Source organism: Euprymna scolopes, chromosome 2 (assembly GCF_053919585.1).
Source record: "Euprymna scolopes isolate OS-2025 chromosome 2, ASM5391958v1, whole genome shotgun sequence".
Lineage (NCBI taxonomy): Eukaryota > Metazoa > Mollusca > Cephalopoda > Sepiida > Sepiolidae > Euprymna > Euprymna scolopes.
The window spans coordinates 117,739,802-117,758,930 of NC_136483.1; the positions used below are offsets into that span (position 1 = coordinate 117,739,802).

Consider the following 19,129-nt stretch of genomic DNA (forward strand, 5'->3'; position numbering starts at 1 on the left):
AGCCCAAACAATCTATCAAAGTTATTACTTTAATAAGAGGGATGAGATAATGTGGGTTTAATCGTAAAAATCATTGTTGACATTAGTAACATATCCAAGAATTATGAAATGTATTAAAGTTTTTATTTTAGTAAGGGGGGGAAGATAATGTGTGTTGAATTGTGCAAAATACCTGGCATTGCTTGGGATTTGATGAGATAAATGTGTTGTATATTACCCATCCTTGCAGGTTTGACGGGGTTCTTTATCAGCAATGTTATCGTTGTGAGTAGCAGTAGAGCTAGTGCGAATATTGCCTCTGCTAGTCCGTACAGCACTGTTTTTTTTTTTGCCTGCGATATGTTGACATCCGGATTGTAGCTATGTCTGAGGTATCAGTCATTGCAGTTTGGTCTTGTAGTGCAGACTCAAATGCCTCAGCATGACAAATATTTTGGTTGAGAGTTCTTAGCAACCCGGCTTTTGCCAGTAGATCGGTCTGAAGCATATCATTCGATATCCCTTTGATAAATTGGTCCTTGATGTAAATGTTGGACAGGTCGTGATCGCAGTTAGGGCATGAGAAATTACAGTCTATGGCCGTGGACCAAAGACGAACAAGGTATTGTTGGATGGGTTCATCTTCATGCTGTGATATAGATGCAAATGTCATCCGATGGACCATGGGATTTGATTTTTGAGTTACCAATGCTTCTGTCATCTCTAGCAGCTTGTCTGGGTTGGTGGTGAAGAACTTAGGGTACGTATTTATGATTGTGTTTTGGACGGATTCATCAGCGCAACTGTATAACTGGATATTGGCCTGAGAAGTTGGCATGTCCGTTATTCTGGTGAATACTTCCGAATCAATCCGAAATTTTCTGAATTGTTGAGGAGTCATTTCGAGATGAAGTTGGGGAGGCCTGGCAGCTGGTGCCTTAGCATAGGTGGTCTGGGTAGCGGGCTCCTTGGCTTGTCGAAGGATAGACAGAGCTTCTCCCATTGTTGTGATTCCCAATTCTCTTAGCATGGCTCGATCCATTACTTGAAGGTTTTCTTTCCTCAGTTTTTCCTTCACAAAAGTTGCAGTGTAGCTCTTGGCGGAATCGGCAGCAATGCCTGCTTTGAGGAAATAGTCTTCCCAATCTTCTGTCTCGAATCCTGTTCGTAGCGCCATATTGGATTGTGTAGTGGACTTTCGGTCAGCGTTCAAGTTGTGGATAACTTGGCAAAGACTAAAGTTACCTCTCATGAAAGAGGAGAACTATTTATGGCACAATGGGAGATACCATTGTGCACACATGGGCCAGTCTATTCTTTGGATTATGATTGGCTGAATCACCTGATTGGATATGCTTGTACATAAATACAAGCCCTCAGTCCAGCTCAATCTGGTGTCAGTCTTGTGCATAAGCCGAGTCTTTATCGTCACGTTGGTTTGTTATTTTTTCCTGCGATTGTTTCACATATTGTTATTATTATTGTTATTGCCGTGTTAAATTTGTTTTATTTGTTAAAGTTGTTATTGCTGTTATCTTCCTGCTGTTATTTTTGAACGGGACTTTTACCCTATTTTTTTTTTTTTTTTTTTTTTCTCCCTCTCTAACCCGTCGGCCATGGCGTCCGCCAGCAATGTGCCGTCGGAAGAGGACAAAAGTGGCGAACAAAAGAATGGGTGGGCGAAACCACCCAAAGTTAAAATTGACGTTAACAACTTTTTAACGGAAGCAAGGAAATGTCTGCAATATGTTACAGACACAGGAGTTACTTTGGAAGCACCACGGCTACAGGAATTTGCCAAGAAAACGATTTCACTTTTTGTGATTGATCGCAAGACCAAAAAATTGATCAGGTCAACTAAGGAAACAGTAACCAAATTACTGGCAACGGCAGGAATGCGTGCGGATCGTGTAACGAAATGCAGAGGCTACAATACCTGGGCCGCCCTGTTTAAAACAGAGGAAGAATGCGTCGCACTAACCAAAAAGGAAATCATTACACAAGACTACATATTAAGAATGGAGTACCTAGGACGGAGGAGAACGACTGTTTCCATTTTCGAAGTTCCAGGGGCGGTCCCAGGTGAATATCTAGCTGCCTACCTCCTGAAATTCGGTGATATCACTGGTATAGAGGTGGACCAGTACAACGGAGTCTGGTCCTTCGATATCCTATTAAACAAAGAAGCTTTCCTCGAAATACCCTACTTCCTGGAAGCGGGAGCTGAAAAACTCCCCATTGTGGTCACAGGGAGGAGGCCGACCTGCTGGATTTGTAGTGAAGTAGGTCACTTAACTTACACCTGTCCGAAAAAGATAAAAACCAATGTGACAAACACAACAAACCCTAAAGAGGTGGTTGTTGGGCACCTCGAACCTGAGGCTAGAACGCCAAATACAAGCAAAACAATTGAAGTGATTAAAGAAATCACAACAGAAGAATTCGAGGAAAAATTCAACTCCGAGATGGAATCGCCCAAAAAGAGAGAATGGACACTGGTACCGTTTACTAAATCGCCTCGTAAAACGTACGCGGATAAACTGACCAAAGAGCAGATATTAGACATTAGGACCAGTAAAGACCCAGGGGGCAACAAGTTTAAGGCCCTGCTAAAACTAAAGGACTCGCTTGATGAAAAGCGCAAGCAAAGCGAGAAGAAAAAAGAAAAAGAAAAAGAAAAAAAGATATTAGATTTCCCCGAATCTCTCTTCCCCGAAAAGCCTGCCCCTCCTCCAAAAGAGAAAAGATCACCCCGTAAAGCGCCACCCCTCTCTCCCGCAAACGTACCAAAAAGAGACCCAAAGTTGACAACCCTTGGCTCCCCATCCAAAAAGACCCCTAAACCGTCCTCTAAACCGTCTCCATTCTGCTCCCCAAACAATACACCCAAAAACTCCCCCCCCCGCTTCCTCTATGAAAATTGGCATGCCCCCTCCTCCATCACCTCGCCCTTCTACTTCTGAAAAGAAAAGACAAAGAAGTCCCTCCCTGGAAAAAGACCAAAAAAAGAAAAGACCCCCTTTTTTTCAGGGCAAAGACGTGTGTAAGATCACGGCTGATATAGAGGCCATATCAAAAAATCATGGTAGAAAAGACTACCGAAACCTCTACGCGGTGAAGCAGATAAACAAACTGGACATTACAAACCCAGAAAATTTTCCCAATGCCAAAAGGCTTTTAACTGTGGTTAGAAGTCGTGAAGAGGCCAAAGGAGTTTGGACTATGCTGGAGGAAGCAAACTCTGCTTTTAATATCATTCCTCCAGCAGCCTTTTTTAGCGACTCTGACATACTTAAAATGGAGAAACTATGTGTTGGACGGGTCCCCATAAAAATCCACCCTTCACTTTATAGAGCGATTAAGTTAACATTTCCTCTAGACATCGGTGGTCTGTCCCCTGATGGGGCCATCACTAATGAGATGACCTTTGGATCATTGGGGACAGCTGTCGGTGTCTTGGCACCGTTCATGTTTGTTAAGGATACCCAACCCTAGATAGATCACAATGGCTTTAAGGTTAGCTACTTTGAATGTCCGAGGGTTGAGGGACGCCTCTCGTAAACTTCGAGTTGCACGCGACCTTCAACGCCTCGGGGTGGATATATGCTGTGTACAGGAAACGCACTTTATTCCCAGTGATTATCAGGGTGTACTGCTTAGGGACTTTCAGCTCTATTCAGCACATTTTGATTCCCACTCGAGGGGTGTTTCCTGGCTAGTTAGACGCGCTCTTGATGCTTCGTGTGACCCAGTCTATGCTGATCCAGAAGGAAGAGTGCACGTGCTGGATGTTACCGTAAAGGATGTGGCATTTCAATTTATTGGGGTTTATGCTCCCAATAGCCATAGCGAGAGGGTTTCCTTTTTCCGGGGGATCGAGCCCTTCATGAATTCGTCTCGGCGGATAGTTTTAGCGGGAGACTGGAACGTGGTCCTGGATCCCGATTTAGATCGCGGGGGTAATACTTCAAGGGCTACTAACCAGAACCGGGATGCTAAGGCGTTTCGAGACTTTATCGACAAGTTTGATCTTGTCGATAAATTTCGAAACGAAAAGCCCGGGGATGTAGTTTGGACTTGGACAGCTAGACGCGGCTCCGATCCGGTGCAACTTTCGAGTTACATCGATCGGTTCTTAGTTAGGAGAATCGACTTAGGGCTTTTAGACTGTCCAAGTTTTCATAACATAGTTTATTCGGACCATAGGTTAGTCCGGGTTCGGGTAAACTTAGATAGCGTTAAACCTAGGATGGCTAGTTACTGGAAGTTCAACACGTCGTTGTTCGATGTGAAGGGCTTCCGGGAACAGCTTTTACTAACAATACAGAGGGAATTGACGGGAGCCATTATCGGGAATAAGTGGTGGGGAAAACTTAAACAAGTAATTAGGTCCTTCGCTGCTGATTTTAGTCATCGACTCAATCTTAGTTCTAGAGCAGCGAAAGCGGCACTAGATGATAGATTAAAAAGGGCGGTGGAGGAGGGGGATAGTGATAGTTATACTTTAATTAAGGCTGAACTGGACTCCCTGGATAACAGGAAGGACCAGGGTCTAGTAGTTAGGGCTAGGTTAAAAAGAGTGCCGAACGAGGCAACAAACATGGCCGCGTCAATGCGTGCGGAGGAGCGTCAACGTGCGACTGATCAACACATCGCCAGTGTCACATTGCCGGACGGACGAACCGTAACATCAAATGATGGAATCCTGGAGGGTTTTCGAGCTCATTTGCAGGAGCTTTTTACCATGGAGCCCGGTCTGGAGATTGAACAGTTTGACACGTATTTAGCTGACTTTTCTCGCCTTGAAGCGACCGAAGCAGCTACGTGTGAAGGTAGCATAAAAGAGGAAGAAGTCCTTGAGGCTCTGAAACAAGTCGGGCTAGATAGGACCCCTGGGATTGATGGTCTGCCTTACGAGGTGTACTTGAGGCTGTCGCCCATTTTTATTCCTTTGCTGGCCACACTCTTCAACTCCTGGTTTAGGAACGGGTCTATACCTCAGTACTTTACCAGGGGGATCATTAAATTGCTTCGCAAAGATAAAAATGGAGGGGATGGGATTAGCAATTTCCGGCCCTTAACGATGTTAAACACAGAGTTAAAGATTTTGGCCAAGATCTTAGCAAATCGTCTGCAGGTTGTTTTACATCGTCTTATAAGTCCCGAACAGACGTGTTCTGTTAAGGGCCGGACGATTCAAGATAATTTGCACGCGATACGCTTGATCATAGAGAAAGTCGACACAGAAGCCGCACTGATCAATTTAGATCAGTCCAAAGCATTCGATAGGGTGGACCATCGTTACTAGGGCCTGTTCTTTGCTCGGCTGGGTTTGGACCCCAGTTTCGCTCATGGATTCGCCTCTTGTATGCTAACCCCGGTGCTATGGTGGAGGTGAATGGGGTGAGATCGAAGCCCTTCAGGTTAACAAGATCTATCCGTCAAGGTTGTCCATTATCACCCATGCTGTATGTCATCGCGCTTGAGCCCTTTTTGCGCCAGCTTAGGGTGAATCCGGTCCTTCGCGGGATTACTTTGCCAGGTGGTTCTACCCCAGTAAAGTATACCGCCTATGCCGACGACGTGACTGTGCTTGTAACGAGCAATGCCGAGATTAGAGTCGTCGACATGGAAACAAGACGGTATGCACAGGTAACAGGGGTCATAATCAACCACGTTAAGTCTATTGGCTTACGTGTTGGTGCCTGGAGGGGAACGCCCCTTCAGGGGCCCTTTGGCTGGACTGATGGGTCCTGCAAGCTACTCGGCGTCTGGTTTGGCCCCGACCTCCAGCTGGAGAAAAATTGGTCGGAAGTGTTGAAAGCGGTCAAGACCACAGCTCATTTGTGGTCTTTGAGAAATCTAACTTTAAAGGGTCGGGCGGAGGTATGCAATACTCATATCTACCCCCTGATCCTATACCGTCTATCAGTGCTTCCACTCCCGGAGTCCTCACTACTTGAACTAGTGCGTGCTCTTTTCGCGTTCTTATGGCGCGGAAAGCAAGCCATGGTTGCTCGGGAGATCTGTTGCCTGCATCCGTCTGAAGGCGGTCTGGGTATGCCTAATATCAGAATACGTAGACACACTCTAAGGCTGATATACCTGGACCGAATGTGTACACCTGACTTAGGGAACGGTGTCTTCTGGATGGAAGACACTAAGAAAGCCTTTCCGGCTTTGGAGAGTGTGCATTCGGCTGAGGGGGAGGCACGCAGGAGGCCCCGAAACGAATGCCATTTCTATTACGAGTGTCGACAGGCGTTGAGGTTCCTTCAACGGGTGAATGAAAGCCTCTCTGACACCTGGCTGTTGTCTCGCAAAGCGCTATATAAGGTTTTAGTGAGGGGATCTGTCCGAGACGAAAAGATTGAGGAGTTCGGTTTCACGAATGAGGAGCGTCGCTCGATATGGCCTTGGGTGCCCGGGATGAACTGTTTCGATAACTACGAGGCATTGCTCACCTGGCTGGTAATCCGAGATGCCCTCTGGGTTCACAAAAAACTTTTCATAGCGGGTTTTACAATGACACCTAGTTGTGTCCGATGCGGAGATTGGGAGGAAGACCTAAGCCATGCTTTCTTCCACTGCGCTATCGTTCGACCGTTATGTGAGTTAGTTGAGAGCTTCACGGTTCGCATACTAAACGGGCGTTTTTTTGTACTGGATGCGGTTTCCCCGTGCTGCAATTGGGCGCCGAGTATGAAGAAAGAGGAACGTTATGTTTTTCTGTGTTTGCTAGCTGTTATGAGAGGCGTGATTTGGTCGACACGACAGAAGGAGGTTTACGGAGATGAGACCTTCACTGCTCCCCAGCTTGTTCTCATTTTCAAGCATCGGTTGAAAATGCGAATAAAGCTGGAGAAGGTGAAACTCACTCCTGTGAATTTCAACGAAAGGTGGGTGAAAGCTTCACGACTGTGTAGAGTGACTGGAGCTGGCCTTGAATTTGTTTCTGATTTGATTTTGGTCAAAAAGGATTTTGGGTGTCCTGAACTAACAAGACATCAGTATCGGACCGATTAGTTTAGTATAGATTAGTTAGGTTTTATTGTTTGATTTTTTAGCTTAGCTAGAGTATGTATGTGTTCATCGTCCCAGTCCCTCTTTTAGTTTGCCCTTGTCCCCCCCCCTTTTTTTTTTCCCCCCACCTTAGGTTCGATAATCCCCATTCCCGACCCCAATTAGGTGACGGATGGACTGCTTTGTCAGTGATGCAGGTCGTTTTTGTGGTGTTTATTCAATAAAGTCAGTTTTCGTGTGGACCTGCGTCTTTTCGACTGACAAAGCTTTCTATCTGCCACAATTAGTAGTGGGGGGCTCTTTTACTAACTACTATTTTTTCATTGTAAATATTTCATTCTTTTTTGTATATAAAATTTTTAGCCCCAACCCCCCCACATCATGTATATATCATTTTTCGGGTTATAATTAGGATTCCCATAGAGTGATTCTGGTATTCTGGTGAAAGAGTCTAGTTAAGTTAACTTTATGTTAGATAGGTCCACATTAACCCCCCCCTATTTTTGGCCTTGTGCCACATTTTGTATATATATTTATGCAAATAAATATTGTCTTGTGCATAAGCTGGACCCTTGGTAAGTGTTGCTGTTATTATTATTATTGTTGTTGTTGTGTGTTATTGACTAACACAGTTCTTTTGATTATTTTACATGTGTGCTGATGTTTTTCAAGTGCATATATTAATATTTCATGAAATGTTGATTTTTGAAGTTTGTTTATGATTAAAATATTAATTATAAAAAGCAAAATGAAAAAATGATGTTTTAATCAAATTTTATTTTGATTATATTTTTTTAAATCACAAACTCATTTCTTATTTTACTTTTGCTTTTACACTAACTGAGAATCCATCGTTAAAAAAACTTTTTTTTTATTTAATTCTGTTAAAATTATAAATTTTTTGTTGTAGGTTTTTGAGAAACTTCAAAAAATCAATATTATACTTCATGAAATGATGGAAGGTAAGCTACTTGTATTGAAATTCTTGAAAAATTTGAAGATATTAATGATTTTAGATATTAAAACATTTTGTTTTTAACATACTGTTAAAACTACATATTTCAAGTAAATTTAAATAAAAATGCCTGAATAATTAAATACTCTTTTCTCTAGTTTAAATAAAACAACTGGATCGATTTTATAAGTTTTTAATTGAATAGAAATTTTGTAGTTTGAAAACTACCAGTTGTAAGAAATGGAGTAATGAAAACTACCAGTTGTAAGAAATGAAATAATGAAAACTACCAGTTGTAAGAAATGAAATAATGAAAACTACCAGTTGTAAGAAATGAAATAATGAAAACTACCAGTTGTAAGAAATGAAATAATAAAAACTACCAGTTGTAAGAAATGAAATAATGAAAACTACCAGTTGTAAGAAATGAAATAATGAAAACTACCAGTTGTAAGAAATGAAATAATAAATCAAAATTTTAATAAACAATTATTATTGAAATTAATGCTATAAATAATATCCAATTTGAATGAAATGTTTTTTTTTTTAAATTAAACACACTTTAAATATGCATGTATTTTTAACATTATCTTACTATCAGATAAGTCTTTTTTAACTGGAAACAATTGAATTCTTGTGGATTTTTATGAAATTAAATGTAAAACATTTCCGATTTAGCTTATGCTATTGTATTTTGGATTTCAATAAATATTGATTCATAATAATAAAAAAGAATAATAGTGTGTAAGGCACGTAGTCATAAGAATTATGTTATGTACAGCCATGTACACCCCCTTTCAACAACTCCCATTGTGGACTGTGTGTTTCTTTTATTAATCTTCATTTCTTCTTGCTCTGACCTTGTTGAGGCAAACATTGGCTTACAAATAAAATAAACATGAGACGACTCAAACTCACAATAAAAAAAAACATAGACTCTGACACATTCTATGGATATCAGTTTTACTCTGGGTGAATGCACATGTGATACCATTGTGGAAAACGACCATTTACACCATGGAATATTCTTTTTAGAATATTTGCTTTTAGGCCTTTTAGTTTTTTAATATATGTGCTAAATAGCAAAATTCATGACTACTTATAAATTTTATTTTGCTAAAAACATTTTCTATGATATACCATTTGTTGAAAATCCATGGATTAAGAAAAAATTTTCAAATTTTGTATCCCTTGCTAAAAAATAAATTTCTTATAAATTTTATAATTTACAGAATTTAACTCCAAATTTTCAATTGTGTGTGTGTGTGTGTATATATATATATTATATATATATATATATATATATAGAGAGAGAGATAATTTTGAATTATTATGACTACTATTCTACTCTAGTTTATAGAGAATATACTTATTTCTCTCTTCCTTCATTTTTATTTTTTATTACCTGCATTTTTAAGTTTATTAAATTATATTTTTATTTGTATTTAAAATGAATTTGGTGATAAACCTTAGCAACTTATAACTCCCACCCTCATTCTCTAGGTCCAGAACGTCAAACTCATGATGAGGGCATGAGGGCAGCACTCCTACAATTACAATTGAAATCCTTAAATAAATATTATTGTAGAATATTTTTTTAATTTAGCAACATTCAATAGTTTGACTCTATTCAAGAATGCAAGTACAGTCATATAGATAACTTAACAAAAGAATATAATGAAAGAAATTCACATGAGATATAAATGTTTCACTATAACAAAAATTTAAAAGGCAACACAATTCACTTGTAGTTGAATGCAACAGCAACAAAGGCAATGTGCATAAATTATGATAGCTCAAAACGAACATTTATTATTCAAAGACTTTTCTTGTTTTGAGGCAACTTCTTGTTATTGATCATCTTTAGCATGTTAGGATGAAATTTTTGCATAGTTCCCAGTTTTATCAGATGACAAGTGTTAATTATGAAATTGTATTATTATTTAGGACATAAAGCAAGGATACTTTTTCATGAAATTTCATATTTTGGTATTTTTCTCTATTTACCCCATGTTTTCAAAATGTATTAAAAAATGGTCTGTGTGGGCTGCAAATAAACTTGCAAAGGGCCACATGTGGCCTGCTGGCTGCATGTTTGATAGGTAATTATTTATTAAAAATATTAGTGATGGCATAATTCCAATATTATTTTCGATTCTAATACAATTACCAATTCTGTTCTAAATTCCTGATTCCAATTCTTTTAAAACCTCTAAATATTTAGTTATTGGGTGGGTGTGTTTTAATTTTTGGATTGCTATGGAAACACATGAGATATGTGCATACACTTCCGCAAATATAAAAAATATAAAAAATGGAGGATGATCTATAGATTTTAATTTTATTTTTAGTTTAAAATTAATAATTATTTATCATTAGTACCAGCAATGGTAAATTAAGTTTTAAATAAATCAAACAAGAAAAGAAAAACAATTAAAAGAATCATTTATGACATTAGGAAATAGGTACAAATTTTTCCGATTTCAATATCCTCAAAAGTTTGAAGTTTTTGGATTCCCAATTGCAATTCTAATTGTCACAACATTAAAAAAGTAGTCCTTCGTTATTTTTTAGGTATTTATATTTAGTTTAATATTGAAATGATATACAAATATTGACTTTATTTTACTTTTGTTTCTTTTGTTATATAGAGACCGCACCCAAGACTAATTCCCTGCCTTACCAATTACAGCAGCTTTATGATGCCCGTAACCAAAGCTCTTCAGGTGTTCCATTGGAAGATAAGGGAACCTACCTGGTCCCCACAGTTGTAAACCCCGATCAACATTATGTACCTCCAACATCGACGACGATGGAAGAGCAGGAGCAGACGAAAAGTTCTGAGTCTTTACCAGTCTCCTCTGCAGAGAGTTTAAAAATGGCATATCAGGAAAAACCTTTAACCCCTTCGATGAATTCGTTTTTTGAAAACTACCAAAAACTTGTTGCTCATCCAGCTTCCAGTGAAGAGCACAAAGAATGAGATTATTATGAGTAAAAAAGCGAGAAATTAAATAGAAAAAAAGTTGAATGAATAGCAAGGATGAGATGCATATAACCATGATGATGGCTTATTGTTTCCAACAATTCGGCTGTTTTTCCAACCATTGTTTTATCGCTAACAACGGCAACATGTTTTCAATTAAATGTATACAGTAGCTTGTTTTTAATATATTGTCTTTGTATCAAATCAACGCAGAAATGGTTGATTTACTATGAAAAGAGCCACATCAAGTAAAACCTATTCAATCTGCAACTTGTTTTATTACTAATGCTTTTCTGATTATCATTACTGACTTTAAAAGCTACGTGTCATACTATGTCTAATAATGCAGCCAAACTACCAGTGTCATACAAAGTGTGATTGTAACCCAGAGATCGGGAACCTTTCTGTTTCTGCAAGTCAGATCACATATTAGGGAGTTTAGGATTGGCTAAATAAATGTAAAAGAATAAAATTGTAGTCCTATTTTATTTTTAATTAATTTCTGATGTTTAAACAAAAGACAATATTTGTTGCTTGTCCAGAATTCCCTCTTTATTAAAAATTAAAAATAAAAATTTGTATGATGTACATACTCATGACGGAAAGCAAATATCATACACCGAAAATCATGTAAATTGATCAAGTAGTTTTATTTTTAAACAAGAAATTCAAATTTTGTAGCCAAACAAACAGCAATGATATTGTGACATCATCTTGAAAACAAGGGAGAGAACTCCAAATAATTCAAACTTGTGAGATTCTAGGAAGACATTCTTAACATGGGTAAGGTGATGTTGGAAAACTTAAATTCGCTTAAAAATGATTTTCTTTATAAAAATGAAACTTCTTGATCAATTTACATCATTTTTTAATACAATATTTTCTTTTCATCATGGGTACATACACCATACAAATTTTTCTTTATTTTTGTTTTTTAATATTGGGCGAATTCTGGACAAGCTCTTAAAATTTTACTAAAATTTTAAAATATATTTTGTAATTAACTATTAAAAAAATTTTTTAATCATAAACTATTAGAACTACTATTAATAAATGTTTAATTTCCTATATAGTACTGATTTCGTTATTACTAATGATACTTTATAAGTATGTAACAGTTAAATATCTATATCTCTACTATTATATAAAAGTGTGTGTGTGTGTGTGTGTGAGAGAGAGAGAGTTCCTTCCTCATGGGTTCCAAAATGGCTGAGCCTATCTTTTGCAAATTTCACACGGTTACTTTATGTTTGGCAGTGTTCTTAGAAATTGCTGTACAAAACATATCTATGTAAAAGTATTGAAAATCAAAAAAATCCAATCTTAAACAGTCTTTCTTCTCTTACAGATAAAAAAGAATTTTTACAGGGCAACATTTTACCAGCCGGTGTAACATAAAATATTCCCCTGTAAAATTTTCTTTTTTATCTATAAGCGAAGAAAGACTATGTTTAAGATTGCCAAGCCCAAATATCAGCTGACATGATATTGTAAACAAACACAGACGGAATTTGATGAATGACATTATCATTATTATTATTTATTTATTTTTTTTGCCAATTAGTTCACCAGGCAAATTATTCGGCGTAAAATATAATAATCAATAGAGGGTTGATTCTATAATAATACATATGCAATCTGCATAAATTAAAATCTGTTTAAGCATATTGTACGACCGGGCAATGCCAGGCAGTCAGCTAATAGAAAATAACCTGAAGTAACATTTATTTAAAGTTCATCATTATAAAATTTCTCTGCTAGGTTGAATCAATTTTTTTTTATATTTCCAGATTGAATAGTTCATTAGTGTTTAAAGTATATTCTGTTGTCTTGTTTTTGTGCTGGTTCACTCCTTACAGCTTTACAATTTAGTTAGTTTACAAGTCAAAAAGTGCCCATTTGCAACCCAATCCATCAGTTAAAATCTGACTCCTATGAGAACAAAAATTGTCGTAGGTATTGAAAGTGTTTTAAAAAATCACTGCCTTGGCAAAAAATTGGGTCATTTGCTCTGACTATAAGACATGTATCTGCCACATGGAGAATTTTCAGGCAGCTGTTGACAATTTTACAAACTGCAAGGAACCCATATGTGAATGTGGCAACACACGTTCGACCTTTACTCTTACATATGGTTGACGCTAAAATGTTAAAACGACATCGAATGCATCAAGTTGCAGTCTTGTAAAAGCTTCCATGAGAAATTGTATACCATGACATCTCAACTGATATAGCGACATCACCTGTTGTCAGACACACTACAAACTGTCTTAATTCAATGTCAATGGCTCTGATCCTAGCAGGTGATGCAAGTAAAAATGGCAACAGACAGGGGATGTGGGAAGTCATTCATGAAATCTTTAACCTCAAAATGAAACAAGATGACGAAAGATGAAATAATAATGAACATTCATGAAATGAACCAAATGCTTGAAAAAGATAATTTGATGGTGCAAGCTCTAAACTGTGGATAGTTTCATGCTTTGTAAAATTAACAATGTGTGCTGGAGAATTAACGTGCTTGATTGATGAATGTCAGATCGTAGACTTGAAAAGTATTATGTACTCACTGCAGTTATTAGTGTTTCCCAAATTAGCCTGTCTCAAATGGTCCAAGTACAACATCTTTTCATAGTTTCAACATACAACTTGTTTTCAAGGCTGGTATCTCATCCTTGAAATGACTGAACCAGTTTTGTGTCACATTTTTTTTTAATAATTCCTGGTACTTCCACATCATTAATCGTTGACACTGGTATTGCACTAAATCGTTTTTATTTGCAGGGAGCATAAAAAAGCTCTAATTGCAAAACTATTTTCAATCCCTTATGAAAACTGCAAAATAAAAAAAAAAATTTTTTTTTAAATCGTTTTTATACATTAAAATAAGGAACATACACCTCAGCAACGATTGACTAACAAGTTGTATTGAAGTATGAGATAAGATCATGGACGTAGAATTTTTCAAAAATTATAACTGAACTTTTTAAAAGCACTTGTGGTATTTTGGAAATTAGAATGAAAAAAAAAACAACTTTTATAACACTTAATATTGAAACTATATATTTCGAGTAACCATAACTATTTAACTCATTTGATATGGTTTAAACAAAAATTCCATGTATTGGTAGATTTAATGTACTCATGACCTATTTGTCCACAACCACTACACTTATTTATTCTATTTCTTTGATTTCATTTGAAAATTTATAAATTATTTCATAAGTTGCTTTGCTTCTATATCATTATCATCATTATCATTATTCACTCACTAGTTTTCACACAAGCCATCATCAAAGAATAGTCTTTGAGAACAACTTATTATTCTTCTTCTTCTTCTTCTTATTATTATTATTATTTTTATTAATTTTTTTTTACTCACTCATAGTCACACAAGCCATAATCAGATTTCTTTTTGATTATGGCTTGTGTTCTCTGGAGTTATTGTCATCATTATTATTATAGAAGACATAATTTAGTTGACACACTGGTTCTCATTAGACTACCAAAGTTATGCAGTGTTAAAACTAGGTCAGTACCAAACCGATTTATTTGGAAATGCCAGATATCGTATATGGAAGGACGGTGATAACTTCCCTGCAAAAACACAAAAGTAGTTATCTCCCCTGACCTGATATCCATGTGACTGAGGGTTGCTTGTGGATTTAATTTCCTAGCAGAAACTATTTCAGCTTGACTCAGCTGAATGTTGTACCAAATACCACGTTATATAGAAATAAAGAGACATTCTTTTTTCTAATTTACATGCATATTTGTGGTGTTTATGTATGGCCACACTGAAAAGAAAGAAAATCAGCCTTTTTTTAAATACTCACAGACATTAAGAAATATTAGAGCGTGATTGAATCGGCATAAAAGAAATGCATAGATAATTAAGAGATATGGATGACTTGTTCAATTAATTATAACTAGCGGGGTGTTTGGAGGTGTGTGTGGTTTTGGGTAAATCAAAACTGGTGGGGAGGGGTAAAATTGTAAAAAAAAGTTTTGGTAGGTAAGTATGAGGATCGAACCTGAATCTTTGAGGCGAAGTTGGAAATTAAAGTGTGAAAAAAAAAAGCGTGCGACATTAACCATTGGGCCACCGCGAAATACTAACAGAAACACGTTTGAATTTATTTAACTATTTAGAATTGGCAGGTGCACGTTTTAATGAGGTCAACTTTGACTGTGGGCCAGTATTTACTGCAGGGCAGCTTTTTTTTTATTTTCTGTTTCCCCAAGATGTTGTGGGGGAAACCAGCTCCCCATAAAAAGGGGATTGTCCAAATTGAATGGCAATTGTCTGATATAAGGAAAATATTTCCACATTAATCAAAGCTGATTGCTTTCGGACATTTCCGGCGATTGTGACCGGAAAAATATCGCCAGAATTAGTTTTTTTTTTTTTTTTTTTTTTTCCAAACAACTTATTGTTGGGATAGAGCCATTGCTAAATAAGTTTCACCTTGTGTCATACTTGGCCCTTAGAGGGAGGTGAGTAAAAAAGATAACCTCAAATGGGTTAATATGCCATAAAAGAAACCAACAAATCAACTGGTTAAAAAGAATCCACTTCAAAGTGTAGTATCTATTTGTTCTTAGGATAAGGCCACCCTCCAGACATTACCCTTTCCTTTTGGGTAGGAGAGAGGAAGAAGGATGCAGCTATGGAGCCCCTTATTAGAAATCAGTGCCGATAAAACTATACAGGTATTTTTGTTTCTAGTTCAGAGTGACATCTCTTCAGGGGGATAAATTCTCCACAATAAAACTGATCTTCCATTATTGGGAGGCAAGTAAACAAAAAACAACAAAACAATGAGATTGGACAAAATGTTTTTGTTTTGTTTTCTTTCTACATTAAAAAAAAAAATGTTATTTTTAATTCTTTTTTATGGTCATGCTTTCTTAAGTTTTATTTTTGATGAAAATGCAGTCTTTGATGTTGACCCTAAAATTGAAAAAATCATTATTGAAAAAGTAAAAAACAGTTATGAAAAAATAAAAATAAAAAATTGTTCCAATCAAATTTTATTTTCTTACAACAAAACGAATTTCTATTTATTTAATAAAATTTAATGTTTTATTAAACACGAAGGTTTTTATTTCTTTCTTTTCAATTTTTTTTTTTTTTTTTTTTTTTTTACCAAAATATTTTACTAGATACAAATCATACTGACAATGATTGGTTTTCTGCCCTGGAAAAACATATTAATATAATTTTAAGAAGTCAGCATATCCACCTATTAAAAAAAAAAAAATAGTTCCAGTCTTCTTTTTCTTTCTTACATATTCCCATATCCTATTACAAAGTCTGCATATGTTATTTTGTCCCTCCATTTCCTTTGTGTGCCTGACCGGCATGCATACTAGTGATTTTTCAAGTCCTGGTGAAGTGTGTTACGCCAACACTATTTTAGCAATCCTTTTAGCCGGCAGCTCTCAACTGTAAACTTGGCAAGGCTGTCATTTACTCACAGGATCTGACCATACCATCTCAGTCGAAATTCATGAAGCTTATTGATAATTGTTGAGGATATGGAGTGACACCAAACTGGTCATCGATTATGTGGTTGAGTAATGCCTGATATCCAATGCAACATCCTTGTTGCAATGATACTGAGATTGTTCTCTTAGCTTATTCATGACTGGCCAACATTCATCATAAATTGTGAATAGTTTGATGACTGAGCAATGCATCTTGGATTTCAGCCAGTCATTGATCTTATTGAACTTGGAGTTGCATCCAAGCTGCATTCATGTGTGTTATGAGCTTGGGCTTCAGACTTCCATCGGCAGCAAATCTTGACCCCCAAATATTGGATGACATTTGAAGAAATATTCTTTGATGTTGAGTTGTAGACCAAGTTGTACAAGACAATCGTTCCACAATGTTGAAAATCATTTTTGTCTGCTAAAACCAGAATTATGTCGTCTGAATATAGAAATGTACAAGGTGGTTTTTGTTGCAGATCCAGAGTTATTCATGACCAGAATGAACAATAGATGTGATAAAGCTGAACATAGACAGTAATATCTAAGTCAGCTGATATTCCAACAGTAATGAGCAGGCGGTTTCTTGAGTTTGCATACAACCTCATCCAGTTGATCAACTCTTCAGGAAATTCATGGTATCACAAAGGATACCATATGACTTGATGCAGTACTCAATGAAATGTACTTTGATGGTTAAGAAAAGCCACATGAATTTGCTTTTGTTTCTCAGTTTTTTTTAAAAAGTAGTCAGTTTTCACAAACTGATTAAAGCTGGGTTTGGCAATCTGTTGGATGCATTAGTGATCCATTCAAGGAGTTTCATTTTATAAGAAAGGAGTCAGCTAGGCAGCCTTTCTAGATGGGTACAGTTGTGCTCAGCTGCCATTCATCAGGGATATTCTTTTCACTGATAATCTGGTTAAAAAGTTGAGCAAACTATGCACTGCCATGCAGGTGGCATGACTTCCACAATTTTGATACCACGTCATCTGGTCCTGTTGTTGCCTTGCATGCCGTCATCTGTTTTAGAGCTTCACTTAATTTCTGTTGTTGGTGTTACCAGAATTTGCATGATAACAACTTTTGCTATTCGTGGGAGGTGAAACTTTTCAGTTGAGATCTTTTGTGGCCAGTTTTTGAATGAATGATTAATGCTTATCATTTATACCTGCAAACTTTCCAACATCTACTGTTTGCTGATGCTGAATTCTGATGGGTGTTACATGCCATAACCGTCATTATGCATGCCAAGTTGTTCGTCCTTATCTTTGTAGCGTTTTGCATTTGTTAAAACAATGGCTTCACCTTGCTGTTCACCTTGCTGCACAATATTTCTACTAGGTTTCATTTGTCTTATCCATGAGAAAACAGCAATAGAGTCCCTTTTCTTCTTGCAGACCTTATACCTCACATCTTTGATCTATATCCACACATTTCTGCCAATTTGTTTCCTGCTTTGTCTTCTTGTAATTAGGTGGATGTCACACGGAGTAATACAGTGGGAAAAGGAACTCCAATACAATTCCTATTTCCTCAATCTCTTTTGTCCAGACAGCCATGGCGTGAGCACATATTTTCTGTCCCTCTGTAAATACAAGGAGGGGGGGCACCCCCTCCCTCAGCACTAGTTGGTTAGTTTTAAGGAGCCAATTGTGTTAAGTTAATTGTAAATATTTTGTAATATATTGTAATAATTTTTGTAAAATAAATAGATAAGATTATTTCTCATATATCGCAATTGTGTCATGCGTTGTTTGTGCCTGTATTGAATGTCTGCCTTAAGTCAAAAGAACCCCAACCTGAAGATGGTCCCAGTCAGAATACCATCAGAATGAAGCTGTCATCCTGTGAAAATGAAGGAGCCAGCCACACTCAACATCCCAGGTATGCTTTTCCTCTTTACCTAGACAAAAAGACGTCTAACTGATAGATCTTCATACTCAGACCCTATTGATTGACCCATCATGGTACCGTTTGCAGGATATTTAACATAACACGTGGGTCAGTCACGCCAATGACTGGCCTATAGGGTCACAGTTCTTAGAATACTTAACTTGTAAAAATTGTTTTTTTTTTTTTTTTTTTTTTGCTTTAAAATAACAGGGTAAATATTTGTTTGACGGTGGTGAACTTAACCCTTATTTAAAACTATAAATGAGGAAGTGTAACACTCAAACCCAAATGCTTCTAAAAGCTATTTTCAATGTTTATTCCAAATGCTTCTAAAAGCTATTTTCAATGTTTATTTCATTATTACTGAATTATCCTACTCAGGCAAATTTCCTGTTACCAATGTTTCCATTGCAGAATTTTTTCCTTCAATGTATAACTTTGATATCCTCTTCTTATTTCCAAATGGAAAAGGGTCTTAATTTGAAAAGGGCCGACAGGACAAGAACAAAATCTGAAGACGAGAGTTTAATCCTTTCCCATGGCAGTATACAAACCAATGATTTCTGTAAAGAACAGAAAGCGCCGTCTGGACTTTGTCAGATGCAATGAAGATCATGACTTTTCATATTGGTTGAAAGTGATTTTTAGCGACGAAAGCAAGTTTACTAGGATAGCAACGATGGTAGGCAGTACATCCATCAAAGGAAGGATGAAGAATTTAATCCTAAGTGCACAGTTTCGATGCTGCAAAGTGGTGGAGGTTCAGTTTTGGCATGTGGTGTTATTATTGCCAA

General features: G+C 36.9%; 1 protein-coding gene across 1 annotated transcript in view; it reads left to right on the plus strand.

The window, feature by feature from the left end:
• Positions 1-11,415, plus strand: part of LOC145294871 (interleukin-1 receptor-associated kinase 4-like) — a 69,590-nt gene extending 58,175 nt beyond the window's left edge. The window contains exons 11-12 of the mRNA XM_080141418.1: positions 7,913-7,964; positions 10,609-11,415. Coding sequence (XP_079997544.1) covers positions 7,913-7,964; positions 10,609-10,940 — 384 coding nt within the window. The 3' untranslated portion in view covers positions 10,941-11,415. The remainder of the gene's footprint in view (positions 1-7,912; positions 7,965-10,608) is intronic.
• The last annotated feature ends 7,714 nt before the right edge of the window (positions 11,416-19,129 follow it).